Raw genomic sequence first — 19,053 nt, forward strand, 5'->3', positions numbered from 1 at the left:
GTTAAAGGCTGTGGAAAACTGCCTCTTGCCTATGTGACTAAATCTATGGAATACTTAAACACCTTCAGCCTGAGGCAGTTTGCGACAAACCAACAGCTATTACATGCTAAACCCACTGCTACTCTTTAAATGGTCAAACTCATATGTCTCTGGAATCAGTCAGTTCTGTTTCTACAGTGATATTGATCCAGCAGGTAAAGATTGAAGAAATGTTTCATATCCAACAAGACAGCTTCTCCTTATAGTGAAGCCTTGCAGGGCCATTAGACAGGAATCAGTGTCTAGGTTACATAAAATGCTAATGTACACTGCAGAGTTTAGAACCCAAATACAGACACATGGAAATCTAATGCAAATGAGCCTTCATTTTGGGTGGTAAAAAATCCATAAACAGAAGAGTAAACAGGATCTAAAACTGGCTGGAAACACAGAGAGGACATTAATAACACTGGGAAAACAAAGACAAAGGACAAGCAGGTCAAGGTCACTAGGGAAAGTGGACACAAGAAGATAACAGTAATTTTAGACGGTGAATCAGGAGGGGAAGTAAACTAAACACGAGGCATTACAAATAAGAAACTATCAAATTATACACTATTTAACAATAACCATAACTAAATAGGGAAATATAAGCACATACAAGATACAGCCTCAAATAGAAATTTAGGTTCACACTTCTTGAAACTGAGGGTCTCCATCTGTCTAACATGTGTGTTGTTTGAAGTTAGGGCTGCCATCACACCCAGAGTCAGAGATTCACACACCTCTCACTCTGTCTCACACATCGGTTTTCTTGCGAAACTGAAAAATAATTTCACAGTTTTAATGAAGTTATTAACTTTACTGTATAAACATGAAATCTTGCATTCTGTTCAGAGTAATGTCACAGGTCAACAGCAGCATGGTCGCTCTCCTATTCAGTTAGTAAACATGTTTACAGAGAGACATTCTTTGTCGTGATGCAACTCTCATGATTCCCATTAATAATCTCAATGATCTTTGCACATTACCCAAATGTGCAAAGAATTTCCCCCATTTACAAGCTGTTTTGTTATTCAAAGACATGCGTATCTGTGTATTCAAAGAATAACATGAATATGATGATAATTGTAGTTTAATGCATCAAGTTCTGTTTCTTCCTAATTCATAAACACAGTGGACATTTGAAGACATCACATAGAACAGTGTGTGTAACATAAGCAACAACACAAATAACCTTATGCAAGAAGGTCAACAGAGACCAACAACTGATTTCGCTTCTCTAGTACATTTTAGCTCCTATTCTGTTCTGTTCTTAGTGTTAAACAATGAATATGTCATTTTCTTCTGATCACACTCCAGCCAACTGAACCAACATATGTATTTTCTCATTTTACTCACTTTCAATGTACAATTGAATTTTAGTTTGCTTTTATTTACCTGGTACCAATTTCAGCTTTATTTCAGTGTAGATGGTTTTCAAAGCTCTGGTCACCCCACACCAGTATTTCTAAGCATCGGTAGAATGAAGATCAGGGGTGGGAGTTTTGAAGACACTGTTATGTTATGATGAATTGCATATTTGTTTTTCACTAGATTTGCTGTTATAATAAAATCATAATCACTGCCACAGTGATTCTTACACAGGTATTTCTCTCAAGGTACTTCTCATAATCCTTATCAAATGTATTGTAAAACTATTGAATTCACACACTTAAGAAGCAGAGTAAATCAAATATTTGATTAGAACTTTTTTAATCCAAAAGGAAATTGGTGTGCCTTTTATATAGTCAGTGCAATTAAAAATAAAGTCACAGGATTCACTTTACACCAACTAAGCTATCACAGTGCAAATAGGCAGAAAGTGACACAGTGAATAAAATTAATGCATGAGGTGAGACGGTGAGATGGACTGTCCCCGAAGCTGAGGAGTTTTTTTTCCAGCATCCTCCTCTCTGACACACTACCTCAGCTACCTTTACCCCGCTTCTCCAGGAGACTGCACACACACACACACACACACACACACACACACACACACACACACACACACACACACACACACACACACACACACACACACACACACACACACACATATATATTTCTGTCATCTGGAAAGTCCATGATAGTTAGTCAGGAAAATCAAACCTAATATTTTAAACAACTTACTCTCTAAATAGCAATTTATGTTCTATCTCTAAAATGGGAGTTATTATTATTAATTTTATAAAGTTAGCTTTTAAAATTAACACACATGAAGAGAATCTGATAACAGTTCATGAGTAACAGGATTCTTTTCCAATACACTTATTTAAATACTCCACCACAATAACTGTATTCACTGCTACACAATAGCAGTGACATTGAAAGCTAAGGAAGGAAGTTTAATTTCCTGGCTCCTCTGAAGGATGTCCGTCTGCAACGGGCTGGAGGTGCTTTGAAAAACTGACCAGTTAAACAGTTTTGTGGACATGTGTTTTATTTTCTTTCTTTTTTCTTTGAATGCATCAGTAAAATATAATACTAAGCTAAACAAAAATAATTCTACTGTTAAACTTAAAATTAATTCCATACACTTTTTTTTGCTTTGCTTATTAATTCTCTTTACACTCATGTTGATAATTTATATTCTGGTTTTTCTACAATTTTATAAAAACAGCAGATTTTGTTATGAAAATCAAGCAAAAAACAAAACAGTCTTCTGCTGAAATTTTGTATCACGGTAGATTTTTTTTTTTCTGGTAAAGTTTTGATAGATACTTCATCTCCACCGATATCCTCATAGTGGCTACCAGTCATCTCAGCTTCTTGAGTTCCATTAAAAACAACAACAACACAATAAACAGAACTATGAGTGACATGTATTACAGACACTTGGGATTTCATGGAAACATTTTTGAATGTTCTATTGTAGCACTACAGCCAGTGTAGAATGTTTGTCATTGTATGTCATTGCATACAAGTGTATACCTCCACTACTGAGGGAAGATACACGTATGTCTCTCCAGACTTGTAATATATTTAAAGAAAACTGAAGAAAGTACAAACAGTTGATACTTCTTTAAATACAGAATCTAAAACACAAAGACTGAAATTATCAAAACAGCAGCACATAAATTATGTATCCATGGTTCTGTAAGTGCAGGCTGCTGGCCGATAGCCTCCCCTATGTGTCACAATAAAAGACTGCACTATGATATACTCATTCATCAACAATTAATGTCAGAAACCCACATAGAACTTAAACAAGGCCAGGGAAGCACTTCTCTTGTACATAAGTTATTTTCTTGAATACATAATTCAAGTTTCCAATTGCAATTATATTGACCTTTGTGACTTTCAGCTGTTTGCCCACTGTCACAGAATGAGACTGAACCCATGCTATAGTGTGGACTTCATCAACATTCATACATCACTTTGCTATTTTCTCAGCATCAAAAATAAAAATGTATGGGCAATGACTCCAAATGGGAGACTTCATGAAATTCCAGTTGTGCTACATTACAAATACATTTTACATATTAAATGCAACTAAAAATAAAAATCAGTCATTAATTTTATGCCCTATATTTATAATTAAGTGTATTAAAGAAACAAAACTCTATTAAGGCTTTAAACTTCTCTTACTCCACTTTCTGCTGCCCCCATCGCTTCCTCTGAGCTCTATAGCTTATTTTGGGTATTTCTGCTTGTGGCTTCATCACCTAAAAACAGAGCATTAGATTTGGTTACACTTTTTTGCGTGCTTTTCCATATTTGAATGTAAGGATCTCTCTGTGTATATGAATGTAAATGATACCTTTAACTGTGGAACGTCTGTACTTATAAAGAATAAACAGGACACACATCAGTAGGAGCACAGGGGTTACAATGTAAACCACATAGAGTGCTGGAAAAAAAAATAAAACAGAACACTGTAAAAGCATTTTTAAAGCAAGCATTTTCCAAAGCATTCAATTTTCACAGGCATAACAGCAGAACTGTGGGCTTAGTTTACATAATGGTTTCATTATCTTTTTATTAAAAGTTATGTGTATTTTAACTTAAGTGTTGCATTGATGCACACATCCATTTGATTTTTAATTTGAATTAGAATTTTTTTTTTCACATTAGCTTGAATTAGGCCCAGCATGCACTCAAAACCACATGTTAACCCTAATTATAGTGTGGAAATGTACTTATTTTGCTATTACTGTTGTCATAGCATTTAGCAGCTAACTAACAGACACATATACTGTATCTTTAGCTTTACCTGGGTTATTTGTTTCCAGAGTTCCCAGAGTGTGCTGCAGAAAAACTGTAGGAGAAAGCAACTTTATTTCAACAATGACACACTCTATAATGATTCATGGGGTTAGTAAGTAAAGCTTAAAATCAATAGCTTTTTCTGCATAAAAAATTAAGTTTGTTGCATGTACACATTGTAATCAGTTGATAACTTAATTTAATGAGTTGGTCGAAATGAAAATAAAGAAAACAGTCTTAGCTCAGTAATATATTGATTTTGAACAGACATTTCTGTGTTAACTTAACATGAAAGTGTATTCAGTTAATACAACTTAAAAATCTCGTAAGCGTCCTTTAAAAGCTGAGTACAAGGCTGACTTGCGCGGACATGTTGTGCTCTCAGACCACTGATCGAAAGAAACGGAGGCAAAGAGAGAAAGCGGAGAAGCGCCATTTTGTACAGAACGTTATCAAACGTTAAAGCTTTGTGGTGAGTACAATTTTTTGCCTTGTTTTATTCACAACAGCTAATAACTCTAACTTTAACTCTATCAACACGCACTGCAAGAAATCCTTTTTACACAACACTAAACTCTTCCTCGGCGAGTGGTGGTGATAAGCTAGTAACGTTACACTTCTGGCTAACTTGTGAAGTAATTCGACCGTAACATTAGTCTTTGTTAAGTTTTGTTTTACGGTGGCAGCCAAATGGTGTTAATTGACACTGAGCTTCTGTAGCAGTAGTTTTAACTCTGCAAAGACAGGGTAATACACGTTTTTCTTCTTTCTACTTTGAAATCGTTGCAGCGTTGATGAAGGTTTGACCAGCAAAAGGCTGGGCCGTTTTACATTCATGACTAAACAAATGTAGGTTACTGAGTATACATTCGGTTTAACATCGATGCATTTTGATGTTTAAGTCCTAGAGTTATTTTTATGTGAGATTGAAGTTTGTTAATTGAGCCCTAGCTGAAGAACAGCATGTGTCAAAGTTCAGTCAAAAAACGCGGGCGAGGAAGCAAACGCCATGTTGTAGAAACGCCACAGGAAAGATCTTAAGTAACATTCATAAACTAGTTGTTTTAATGACATTACATTGAGTGTGCATTAGCACATAAAATATAATTTTGCTCTTTTGGGTGTTAACTGCAGATACATAAGCGCAGTTGTATCACTTAAGAAAAAATATCTTTGATTGGGAAACATAAAGCAACTTTTAGGAGAAACTCAACACTAAAAATAATATACATAGTTTTATTTTGTGTTACTCTCATGTATAAGTATGATTACTTAAAACATTTATATTGATTCTGACCTACCAGGATGGTGGCGGGGATATTACCAATGAAGTGATAAAGATTGTAACCAGAGGTGCCACAACGTCTGATCCAGCCAGCGCAAGGATCATACTTGAAGGAACAGAAGTACTAGCAGACCTGGATGTACCCAGAGCCTGTGCCTTGCTAATGGGGCTGATATATGCACTCAACCTCAGCTACCCAAAAGAACTGAAAAACACTTTTGAAGTGTTTCAAAAGATATTCCTCGAGGTGGATGATCTGAAAGCCAGTCCTAAGGTAATGTCACTAAAAAGTAAACTGTTGTACTAAAAAATGTGAAGAGTGAGGCTATCCTCAAATTAAACGGGAAATGTTCCACTGTTGTTTGCAATGTGTTGTGTTACATACTGTACAGTAGGCAGTAGGTGTAAAGTTGAGCGTTGAGCATTAAGTACACCTAGTTCAAAATAATGCACTTTAAAAGGATCTTTTAAAGGATCTCGGGTCTTTTGAAGTGAGGCTGTATGAGGTACATATGTATAGTGAGTGTATTACACACAGTAGATGGCAGTCAGTAAGCTCCACCTACGGAGAAGCAGACGGGGCCACCGGCACGCAAGATGAGCCTCCATCCTAATAAAACTGATGTCAGTTTAAATGTACATTATATCAAGAATATGTTTACTGCTTTATTTTGCTATCAGACAGCCTTTTCTGTGAGGAAAGAGAAGTTCTACTGCTTGTTGTTTCAATCGCTCTGGCCCACCAGCGTCCATGGACAAAAACAGCAATTTTACCTGACAGCACACAGGAGTTGCTGGTCTCCTGCTGCCTTGATCAGTAAGTGTAATTGTGTTATTTGGTGACTTTGGTGTTAGTTCGGGTTAGTTCAGATTTACCAAAGTCACACAAACAAACTGAGCCTATCGTGCGTGTCGGTGGCAGGAATGTGCTGACTGCTGTCTACTGTGTGTAATACACTCACAATGTACTTCATACTTAAAAAAACCTAAACTATCACTTTAACACAAACAAACAAATCAGAGCATGACTGTCAAAATGTTCAGTCTTTTTGAGACAGATTTACAGGGGTGTTTTATGTCATTTATTTTATGGAGGCAACAATTTTGTCTGCTATTGAAATGTCAATGAGTCTGGAATGGTGGACTGGTGTTCTAATAAACAGTTTGATCATAAAACTGGAATTTCAATGTGTAATTTATTGTATAATTGTAAGTTATAAGTTATTGTAAGTTATTAGTACTCAAAAAAATTAAGGTAACAATTTGCATGGATATTTCTGAGTAGAATAAAAGTTAAAAAAAAAATAAGTTTTAATAACTAAATGGAGTAATTTTTAAACAATTAAAATTAAGTTGGTTCAACTTAATTAAGCTTGTAGAGGACAAAGCAAATCATGTTGTTTGTACATAAGAAATAGAGTTTGCCTAACTAGAGAACTCTTGTGGCATTTACGCTATAGTGGCTAAGCTGAAGTAACTTAAAAAGATCCATGCAAATTGTTACCTTAATTTTTTTACGTTAAGCCAGCAGATCTTTTTTTAGAGTGCATTAAAAAAACATGACCACGGCAACTCACACATCTGTGGGATTGCTCTGTTCTATGTTTCAGCCTATGATGTTGATGCCAACATGGCACGACTGAAGGGATATTTTGAATCCTACAAGAATCCCAAACTGTTGTTCCAGTCAACTGAATCGAACTAAAAATTAAAATATAGGAAAAAGGCACAACCACTGTCTAGATCAGCACTACTGTTGCAACGCAACCAGAAATACCGTCTTTGGTTCCTTGCTATACTCCTAGATGCTGAGATCAAAGGTTTTGTTCTAGATTTCATGGTGCCAAAAAGTCCTTCACAATTGTTTTCCTGATACTGTAGCAAAGAGAAGTGTACAGGAAGTGTACAGTACACAGTGATATGACCCTCAAAGTTGACACAGTTTTTAACACAACTTATTCATATTCAATAAACCTGTGCATATTGTGTTGATAAAACATGACTGACACATGTTTAGATGAAGTAAGTTGAGCTCTTGGAATTTTTTAATCTTTCACAATTTTGTCACTTTATTCCAACACTATTCAATAACTTTCACCCCATTCATTAATTTTCACTTGGTCACTTAAATACTACATGTTGTCTTCATATTACATAATGTTCAACAAAGTCTAGAGTCTGGTTAACATAAAAATTTAATGGGTTTACAACAACTTCTATCTTCCTTTATCTGGATTGCAGGGGGGCTGGGCCATAACCCGGAAGTCATAGGGTAAGAAGCAGGGTACACTCTGGAGAGCATGCTAGTCTATCACATGGAGACAAACAATCATTTGCACTCACATTCACGCTTATGGATTATTTAGAATCACCGATTAATCTATCTCTAATAACTGCATGACTTTTAACTGTGGGAGGAAACCAGAATACCCAGAGGGAACCAACTGCACACTAGCAAGATTGTGGATTTGAGCCCAGAACCTTCTTGCTTGAGGCAACAGCACTAATCATCATGCCACAAGCTGTCATTTGAGGCTTAACAAAAGTAGGAAAGCTATGAATTACAAGGCTTGATGCAGAATTTTCTGTACATTATTGTCCTTGACAGGTTAAACCATAATAAATAGCGATAGCAGACACGTGGTGTGTGTGTAGTTTTCTGTCTTTCATAACTCCAGTGATTTTCTTGCAGTTTGAAATCTTGTGTGATCTTGTGAATTTCGTGAGTCCAGGCAACTAACCACTCTTACTAGATCCTATCATGTCATCTCAACAAGAACAAAGTTGTTGAATTTCAAACAGATTCTACATGATTTAATTACGTTCACCACAGAAACATGAAATTATTACAAGGTAGACTTTTGTAAATGTGACAACCACCCAATTTTATGTTTTTCAATGTATATATATATATTTAAAATTCCACAGTTTTACTCCTCATTACATCAATCGTCAGATATTGAAACAAAAAATTGTCCAAAAATAAATTCTACGCCGAGTGTGACATTCAGAGTGTTTATGGAGTTTAAAGATGCTTTTCTGCCCAAAAAATGTAATGTAGCTGTTGCCTGTACTCAAGATGTTATGAGAGTTTATAAATGACGAAGAAATAAGGCTATTAAAAGGCAAAAAAGTGCACTGATGGCCTTTTCATTGTATAAAGACATGAACGACTAGCAAAAATGACTTACAATTTTGAACATATGGAATAGGAATTGACTGCTAAAGAGCAAACAATATAAGTGTTAATAGTTAATTCAGCAAAACTAATTTTCTGTAATTGTAAACAAATATGGTTTAAAACAGCGCTTATGTTGCTGCCATAGGGTTTAGAACAGTAACCTTAATCAGTACATCACAGAGTCTGTGGCATCACTACTTTGAAAGTGACCATTCACACTAGGATCCCTCATACTTTGGCCTCCACTCTTCAAACTATATAAAGCTAGCTGATTGGAGAAGCCAGAATTCAGCTTCAAAAGCAGAGTTACCTGCAACTGTGTGAATCTGCAAACAGATGACTTCTTGCATGCGTGGTTGCTGAGTTCTTAGCACTGATTTTGAATTTACATGCAAAGAATTTAATTCACAAGTGGCAGTGAATACCTGTTCCAACAATTATTATTTCAGAGTGATTTACCAGCAGCTGTAAGTTTGTGGTTCGACAACTGAACTGATCTTAAGTAAGAACATAGCATACAAATCTATTCATTACATTATCCCATATAAAAGTGTCCAACTCACCCGATAGCTCCATCTTGGTGTAGTTTCCAATTTTCCACTGTGAATCTGACCCACACCAGTATGTCCCAGCGTCAGCTGCTTCCAGCTCTGCAATCATCACCAAGAAAGAGCTGGAAGAAACATTATCATGGACAGTGAACCTGCTTTGATTGGTCATGTCCATGCAGCTGTTGTGCTGGTCTCCCTTACAGAGGAACTTCCTGTTATCCCGGTGTTGTGGAGAATAAGGACACTGCAAAGTTAGTGGCTGCCCCACAGTACCATTTATTTTAGTTGATTTGACACAGCAGAACTCTGTATAAATGAAAGAAAAAGATTATTTCAGAATTATCAAATATTCAACTGATGTAATTAAATGCACAGAAGCTTTGACTGCTCACCCTCAACTTCCAACAGAACTGCAGAGAAAACATCCAAGTCAAAGTTTCTTTGGACACCACAAAGGTAATACCCTGAATCCTCTTGGCTCAAACTGGTGATGTTCACTGTAAATTCTTTTAACATTTTATCATCATCAAGTCTGAATCGTCCATTTTCCTTGTTGTAAGAGGTGATTAGTGCCTGCTGAAGACATGTGGAGGGCCGGTTTCCTCTGCAGATGTACTTCAGGCTGTTCTGGTACTGATGCTCATACGGACAACTAATGGATTCTGAATATCCCTGATAATTCAGAATTTTGGTCACAGTATCACAGCAGCGGTCTGTCAACAGGGGTAAAAGCATCAGAAGACATGTTACACAAACAGCTGTATATAAAACTTAAGGATTTTATATTCAACTCAATGAGGAAGTTTACATTTCTAAACTTGTGACTGTTTTCCATCATTTGATGCTCATATAGTGGTTTAAATTTTACAGCAGAGAAACAGATAATGCTGAACAAACAGAAACTACCTATGAATTCCTTATCTTTAACTGTAACTCCTGAATCCCTGTAACTCGCTTTCAGTGTGCAACAGAATTTGACCAAGTTTTTGTTTACCTTTTACTAGTTTCAGCTCGACTTCAGTGTAGACATCTTTCAAAAATTTTTTCACTCCACACCAGTATTTCCCGGCATCCATGGAACGAAGATCAGAGATGGTCGTTGTGAAGATTCGTGCTATTTTGTCATCATGGATCATGTATTTATACTTCACTGGGTTTGTTGTTGTAATAAGAACATCACCCCTGCCACAACTGTTCTTACAGAGGTACTTCTCATATGATTCATAACCCGGATCATAAGAGCAGGAAATGTTAACCTCTCTTCTCAGATATCCAGTGACATTGAGCACCCCTACTGCACTGGTCGCACATCTCAGAGAAACTAGAAAGATAATGTGAAAACAACAAAATAATTTAAATTTTGTCATGTCAGCTGTCGTGATAGCAATGCTATTGTTGTATAAAGACATTACCAAGAACAATACCGGGTGTGTCATACAGCTCCTCAGTACTAAAAAAGTAAAACGTACCATTCAAACTACATCTGTTGTTAATCTTTATATATTTACTCATTTAAAGGACTTACTGCAGAGGATGAAAAGCAGGTTTTGAAGGCTCCACATCTTTGCGTTGCACACAATATTATGCACACAATAGGAGTCCCTTCTTGCCACAGGAGTTTGAAAGGAGGGGTGGAATTCGACCTTTAACACAGAGGAGGTAGAGCATTCTTACTTGGGCTTTCCCTAAAAGTAAGTAGCAGTCATTTTTGAAACAGCTGACACATATCCTCTTATGGTAGAGGAAGTATTCAAACGTTTTACATAAACATCACTGTTAAAAAAAGTGAAACAGCTACATTGCATGAAATTAATTTTGTATATCTGAGAAACATTTGTGTTTGAAGATTATTGTGCTGTGTTCTCAGTTCATTAATTTCCTGGTTTGTTAATATTCAGAAAACAGTCTTAAAAGTGACCATTACACCTGTCTCATTATCATTCACGCGTTCTCTCTTGCCTCTACTCACTTCCATTTGTCTCCTTTTCAGTGCATTTATTTTTTAAGGCAAGCTTCTTGTCTGTAAAACTCTCTGTGAAAAAACAAAAAACATACCTTGTATTCCAAAGTTTTGTAAATTCAGGTCGACTTGCAGACTAGGTTTTACTCGTTCCACATGCACTTGTGGACACTCTTATGTTTTCAGCATGAAATTAGTTATAGGAAAAATATGGTTTCAGCTAACTTTTATTTATTGCACAGAAGTCCAATAACAGCACACTGCTCAGGTTTAGATCAGGGAGTCTGTCTCTTTCATGCCCCTCCAGGTTTTCTTAATTGTTCATGTGAGAGTTAATGTCTCCTTGTAAGATGACAGAGTCCCCACACAAAGTAAATTCAAGAGGTCTGGGTATTCTGAACTGTCAGCTGTTGCCTGCCGCCTCTCACAAAGGGCAACTCCAGATTTGAACAGAATTCAGGCCCTCTCCTAGAGACTGGTTCAAGAGCTCAAGCTGTGTGTTGAAATGAGCTGAACTATATCTAGCCAGGATCAGGTTCATTATTGTTAGTGTTATCAGAGTTTGCCAGTTTACATAGTTTAAAGCTCATTAGCTCCTCACCATGTAGTGCCATAGTCTTTAAATAACTAGGGGGAAAAAATCCATCCATCCATTTTCTTATCCAGTTCAGGGTCTGGAATGTATCCTAGATGTCATAGGCCAAAGGGCAGGGTAAACCATAGCGTGTCTTTGAACTGTGGGAAGAATCCAGAGAGAACCCATACAAGGTTGGAAACAGCATTCAAACTCCACACAGAAAGTAACTTTTGGTAACTTTTCTACATATTTTTTCAGACTTTTTTTTTGACAATTCATCAGCTGTTTCTTTCAAAACAGACCTCTTCAGCACATTTTGCTATGTAGCACAACTAGTACAAGACGTCTGTACTCAAGGTCTGTTGAGTAAAATTAAACATTTTTTACTCTGTGATTAGCAGGTAGGTGTGACTGTGAGCTGCAACCTTGCAGTTTTGGGATGTAGTATGCTGAGCAAACTTGTTAATGTTGGCTGATAACTTGTCAGAGTGAAGGACTGAATGCTACAACAACTTGTGTCAACATTTCCACAAATTCAGAGATTACTTCTTCACTCACAAATAGATTTAAGCAGTCTCACCAGTGATATATGCTAATATCCAAGAGAAGAGGGTATTTGAAGTGATAAAACAGCACCAGCACAGTGCTCACAGTGACACATTAACAAGTGACACTGAAAGTGTAACTTTTGAAAAAAATGTTTAATTTTCTTCAGAGGAGGTGGAAAAAAATAAAGTTCATGATGTTAGTCAAGCAGCAACAAATTCTCTACAAATCTGAAAAGGTTGGATTAGTTTGAGTAACTGATCAGGTCAAGAGTTTTGTGGATTTTTCTGTTCCTTTTCTTTCAGTGTATTTTATTTTTACTTTACATATCTCGGGAATATAGTGCTATGCTCTTGTTTACTAAGGCAAAAGGCTAATTTATGTCAACTAATGATATGAAGTAATAATAAATGTACAATAATAATAAAAATATAATAATGTTATTATAAATTTAAGCTAAATACAGCATTACCATGTTAATAAAATAAAAGCACTGCACCTGGTAATTTTCAGTTGCAACAAACAGAAAGAAAAATTACATGAAAATTGCAATTAGTAAACATAACTTTTTAACATTTCACTGCTCGATTTCTGCCCAAATATCTGGAACTGAAGGACTCTGACAATGTGGCAATTTACATTAAAATAGGGCAAAAATAAACAAAAGATTTAAAAATGACTGTGCTATAAAACGTATTACTAAATGGTCCAACATTGGAATTCATTTTGCTTTGCTTATTTATTTACTTTGCACTTGTGTTAGTCGTTTGCATTTGAGTTCAATTTCATGAAAAGACTGCAGATTGCTGTTAACACTAAGCAATAAAAGTTAAAGCTAATAGCAAAAGAGTAAGAAGTGATAATAAAACAGAAAACACAACAAAGTTTCACTGAGAAAATAAGACGGCTGGATCACTGTATGTTAAGATTTGTTGTGTAACTGTTAATGATCAATCAAGCAGATTAATCTCTATACAGGTAAGACCAACGGTTTGACCTCAAATTAACACTCTGTTTATTTTATGTCTGTGAAGGTTCATCCAGGTCTTCGCAGTCTAAGGAGCTGGAAAGAAAAGCATCTGGAAGTTTCTTGAACATGTTTTATCTCTCATCCGAGAAGCGTCTTCAGTTCTAAGAGCAATTGGTGGAATTCTCTAAAGTCCAGACATGTTTCTTTCCAAACTCCTTAGACTGTTTATTTTCTATTGGCTTTGTGGAAATTTTCATTACAGTAGATGTCTTCAGATATTGTGAAGTTTTCATAGTCTTGTTCTTCATCTTCATATTGGGCACAGGCACTCTGTTGTTTGGAGGTCTGCTTCTTCGAGTACATCACAACTTCTTGGTTTCCATAAATCTATTCAGACACCAATTAACACACGCAATGTTAGTTATGTATTTTGGAATCTATTATGAAGCAAAGATTTTAAAAAGTATTTTCCTGCATTCAAACTAAAGTTGCCTTTTTAATGCAAGTTTCCACCAATGAGTATAACAATGGCTATACGCTCATGATTACACACACACAGGCAAGCTTATAAATCTCAACTTACATTTACTCAAGTGCCTTGAGGTGTGACTACTTTTGTGATTTTGTTTTATAATAAACTGAATTGAAATTAGTGCAAATAAGTTGCATGGTGCCAGACATTTTTCATTGTTGAGGTGTAGCAGGATTGCTCCGAGCCCAACTCGAATTACTGAACTCCGCACATACCTCTAAAGGAGAAGGCTGCAAGACTTCATTTTCCACCACATTTACTTGTGATGTCATTCTTTCAGTCACTACCCAGTGTTGCAGTCACTGATTTAAATAAGTTTAAATGACTGACTAAAAGTGGTTTCACTTGTTCTTGATTTACGGTATTGAGAAATGGTTAGAAAAGTTTTATGGCATATGATATGTCAGTGCTCACTGATTTTAATTTGTCTTTAATTTTAAAGGTTTTTCCATTATTTTGGTTGACTATTCACATAATTAGAGTTTTTTATTCTTGAGTTAGTCTGTTAAGCCCCAGGGATGTTTCTGAGGTTCCTGTTTAAAAATCACATTCCAATGGTGAATTGACCATTTCTCTGCAAATACAAACTCTGTAAACAATCTTGGTATCAAAAGAAAGGTAAAAACTATACAGAAGTTTTTCCTGGCCTGGTCTTCTATAGCATATAACCCGCTAAAAATATGCTGCAGTAGATTAAAAACTGAAGGAACCCACAAATCAATATATGGACATTACCTGGGCAAAGATTGCTCTGCTTCACCTCAGCAATATCAGAGTTACAGAGGTTTTATTAGGGACATAGCTGAAGGTTTTGTAGTTTGGCAGAATTTGGCCTAATCTGTGAAAGTTTTAATTTCTTCAGCATTGAATAGCAGAAATAAGGCTTTGTCAGAGGTCATTTAATTAAAATAATTAAAAATCCGCAACCGACAACATTGTACATAACAGTAGATTGGTGTGTAATAAGCAAGGGAAAAGAGACTTTTGATGGGAAACTGTTCTCGAACTACACAGAGAGCTCTGCAGCAAGTGCGATTCTATCGTGGTTGAAGAAACATACCAAAAGTTACAGGGAATTCATTACAATGTTTTTCCAAATGTGAAGTGTAGTTTTGGTCTTTTGCTGCTGCTTCAGTGAATTTTGGTTGGGCAGTTACAGTTTCGGAATCTTTGAGATGTCTGCTTTCAGCACTTAACAGCATATCTGTGTATGTTGAACAATCCGTGCTTTGTGTTTACATCTTTTGCTGTCTTGACTGTGTTTGGTGGTTGTTGAACGGTTTTGGGAGCATTTAGCTAAGATTCTGTAGGTAATTTCCTCCAGGGATCTCTGAGATATAATGCTCTCAAGAATAATGAGGTTAGAGAGAAAACCCATAAACAAAATGGACTGACAGTTATCAATGCCTCTGTTCAATACTTTGCTTCAGAACCAAACATCTTGAGTTAGAATACGTCAGACACAAGGACCGGACTGAAACTGAATGGAAAAAAAAAACACACCCAATGAATAACTCTGAAAGACCTTCAGAATTCCCGGAGAACTGTGGCTTAAGGGCAATTTTAAAAAATTACAAGTCTGGGCCTTTTTAAACAAAATGACTCGAGACTTTTGCACTGTATTGTATTAAACACAACTAAGAATCAATTCGTTTTATCCTGTAAGTTTATGGTGAGACATGTTATAGATATGACACAATTTGTACTTTAGTTTTCTTACATCATTTTCCATTGCACCAATCACTTCCTCTAAACCTTCTGCCTTGGGTGCATTTCTGTCCACAGGGGCTTCATCTTCTGAAAACACACAGCAGAAAACACGGTTATGCTCTTTTCGCATGCACATTTGAGTGGATGACTTTCTGCATGTGTATGAATGTAAAATATACCTTTTACTTTGTAATGTTTCCACTTGTAAACTACAACCACAAAGATGCCCATCAATAGCAGCAGCACAAGGGGAACGGTGAAAGGAACATAAAGTGCTGAATCTGAAAAGCAGAATGGAGTAAAAATACAAACTTCCTTTTTATGGTTTTCTTAAAGACACTTAGCAGAACTGTGGGTTTAGATTATATTTTATTAATAGTTGCAGCTGTTGACTACTGGTGCACACAACCATAGCTGTTTTTGCACTTAGGGTCATTTTGGTGTGACATACATTCACCCCCAAGGGACTTACTGTAACTGTAGCCATGAAAAAATAAAAGTAACCAAAGCTTATGGAGTGATAACATACTTGACCTCACAACATTAATGAAATGAAAAACACATATTGTATATACTGTACCTTTAACAGGTTGACCAGGAGTTTGTGTTTGAGCTTTTCCAAGAGTTTTCATTGTAGAAGTTTTTACAAGACTTTCTACTGTAGAAGGTACAGTTTTTCCAGGAGTTTTTACTGTAGAAGGTACAGTTTTTCCAGGAGTTTTTACTGTAGAAGGTACAGTTTTTCCAGGAGTTTTTACTGTAGAAGGTACAGTTTTTCCAGGAGTTTTTACTGTAGAAGGTACAGTGCTGGTATGCTGCAGAAAGACTGTTGGAGGAAAAAAAACCCTCTTAGTTCTCTTAGAAACTTTATTTTAACACAAGAATCACATTTTAGTAGAATGACTAGTGCAGAGGGTCCTGACTGATACCCCAAGAATCTTAAATTATTCACACAACTGAAATTAAACTGTTAATTAATTAATTACTTAATTAATGTAGAAAAACCAGCCAGTAAAGAAGATGTAAAAAAAAAAACCCCCACAAAAAACTGGCCTCTAGTTCTGTTTGGCATATATTATGTGCTTTGTGTGAAACACTATGAAGGCAGAGTTGTTATAATTCTATCACACTAGAAATAACTGAATCACCAGCTGTAGTTATGCTTAAATAGTAGTAACTCATAGCTCTGTCCATTTTTCCTTAATTTAAATGTGTTCATCTCACCGACTGACAGCTGAATCTTGGTGTAGTTTCCAACTCTCCACTGTGAGTCTGACCCACACCAGTATGTCCCAGCATCTTCTTCTTCTAACTTTGTGATCGTCACTGAGAAAGAGTTGGAATAAACACCGCCTTGTAGTGCGAATCTGCTTTTACTCGTCACCATGTCTCTGCAGCTGTTGCGGTGGTCTCCCTTACAGAGGAACTTCCTGTTATCCCGATGTTGTGAAGGATAAGGGCACTGCAGAGTTAGTGGCTGTCCCACAGTACCTGTTATTTCAGTTGATGTGACACAGCACCACACTGTCAGAATGAAAGAGAAAAACTATTAAAGACTCATAAAATATTCAACTTTTTTAAAGAGTCTTTTAGAAGAAGCTGTTTTCTTCTGGTTGGTATAATGAGATATTACTATGACCTCTCACCTTTGACTCTTAGCTCAACAGCAGAGAAAACATCATGGTCAGAGTTTGTTTGAACACCACAAAGGTAATGCCCTGAATCACTTTGGGTCAAGCTGCTAATTGTCACTGTGAATATTCTTGACATTTTTACATCATTAAGTCTGAAGCGACCATTTTCTCTGTTGTTAGAGGTGATTAGTGCATCCTGCAGACATGTGGAGGGCTGGTTTCCTCTGCAGATGTACTTCAGGCTGTTCTGGTACTGATTCTCATGAGGACAATTGATGGACTCAGAGTATCCCTCATAACTTTCAATATTGGTCACAGTATCACAGCAGCGGTCTGTCAAAAAGACAAATGTATTAATTTTACAGAAAGCAGTGTTTTCTGTCAGCTGATATAATGAGACGTTACTATGAATGCTCACCTTTAACTTTCAGCTCAAAAGCATAGAAAAGATGCAGGTCAGAGTTTCTTTGGATACCACAAAGGTAACGCCCTGAATCACTTTGGGTCAAACTGCTAATCTTTGTTGTGAATTGTGTTAACATACTGAATCGTCCAATTTTTTTTTTTTTAGAGGTGATTAGCGCCTGTTGCAGACACATGGAGGGCCGTGTTCCTCTGCAGATGTACTTCAGGTTGTTCTGGTACTGGGACTGATACGGACAACTGAAGGACACTGAATATCCTGCATAACTTTCAATTTTTGTCACACTGTTACAGCAGCTGTCTGTCAAAAAGATCAACAGCATTAGAAGACACGCTACAGTCATAGAATAGAGATATGACGTTTTATTTATTTAGCTTGCTGTAACAAAATTATATGTAATGGATCTTAAGAAAACCTGAACTAAACTGAAACATTTATAATGGCTAAAACTGAGGTGCAGGTCATATTTATAGCATTTAATTTAAGTAATGTTTTATCAGTTATGTTTTTGTCTGTTGTTACATTGTAACCTATACAATAACAACGGGTTTATACATATGATTTTACCTCAATTCAACATATAATTCAATATTGGGAAAGGTTTATTTACCTTGGACTAATTTCAGCTCGACTTCGGTGTAGATATCTATTCCAGTTCTGCTCACGCCACACCAGTATTTCCCAGCATCCACAGAACGAAGATCATAGATGGTTGCTGTGACGATTCGTGCTGTTTTCTCATCACTGATCCTGTATTTGTTTTTCCGTGATTCAGATGTTTTAATAAGAACATCATCATCGCTGCCACAATCGTTCTTACACAGATACTTCTCATAAGACTCGTAACCTTTATCATAGGAGCAGGAAATTTCAACCTTACTCCCCACATATCCAGTCACATGGATCACCTCTTCTGCACTGGTCACACATCTCAGAGCAACTGTAAAGAAAAGACAGTATAAAAAAATATTTCATTTATTTTGTCATTTCAGCACTCATACTAGCATTGCTATTACTAATGAAAATACCAAAATCAACAAAAGGTGTGGCACTGCAAATAAATAGTTATACGTTTAATCTAGATTTACCTTTAATCTTCATCTATTTACTTATTTAGTCATTAAAACAACTTACTACAGATGGTAAACAGCAGGTTTTGAAGGCTCCACATCTTTGCTTTGCTTCGTAGAAGTAGAAATTTGACAGGAAATAAACTGAAAATGTGACGCCCACAATTTGTATATTCACATCTAGGTAATGTTTAAGCCTTTTACTTCTGCATTTAGATCACAATTCATTTAATTTTGCATATTTGTATTTTCAATATAGAAATTATATCTTTAAAGTCATTAAAATTTATTAGGCTGGTACTGAAGAAATTGGTTTTTTTTATGATGAATTGAGCGTACCCATCATTCTGATGTTTAAACTAAAAAGAGTTCCTAGTAATTTAGTT

At 36.2% G+C, this 19,053-nt stretch overlaps 1 protein-coding gene across 2 annotated transcripts; it reads right to left on the minus strand.

The window, feature by feature from the left end:
• Positions 1 to 2,379: 2,379 nt before the first annotated feature.
• LOC113023831 (polymeric immunoglobulin receptor-like) lies at positions 2,380 to 18,778 on the minus strand. Of its 2 annotated transcripts, none has more exons than XM_026170230.1 (9): positions 18,732 to 18,778; positions 18,208 to 18,537; positions 17,592 to 17,897; positions 17,186 to 17,506; positions 16,764 to 17,063; positions 9,257 to 9,550; positions 4,235 to 4,279; positions 3,782 to 3,871; positions 2,380 to 3,686 (listed from the first exon to the last, which is right to left on the minus strand). In XM_026170230.1, exons 1-9 carry the CDS (start codon positions 18,766 to 18,768, stop codon positions 3,646 to 3,648), a joined length of 1,764 nt encoding a protein of 587 aa, XP_026026015.1. In that variant the 5' UTR covers positions 18,769 to 18,778; the 3' UTR covers positions 2,380 to 3,645. The 2 variants fall into 2 exon arrangements, with proteins under 2 accessions (XP_026026015.1, XP_026026016.1); XM_026170231.1 differs by lacking the exons at positions 2,380 to 3,686; positions 3,782 to 3,871; positions 4,235 to 4,279; positions 9,257 to 9,550 and adding exons at positions 13,523 to 13,684; positions 15,550 to 15,626; positions 15,719 to 15,820; positions 16,120 to 16,365.
• Between the last annotated feature and the right edge of the window lie 275 nt (positions 18,779 to 19,053).

The sequence above is a fragment of the Astatotilapia calliptera genome, chromosome 6 (assembly GCF_900246225.1).
Source record: "Astatotilapia calliptera chromosome 6, fAstCal1.2, whole genome shotgun sequence".
NCBI lineage: Eukaryota > Metazoa > Chordata > Actinopteri > Cichliformes > Cichlidae > Astatotilapia > Astatotilapia calliptera.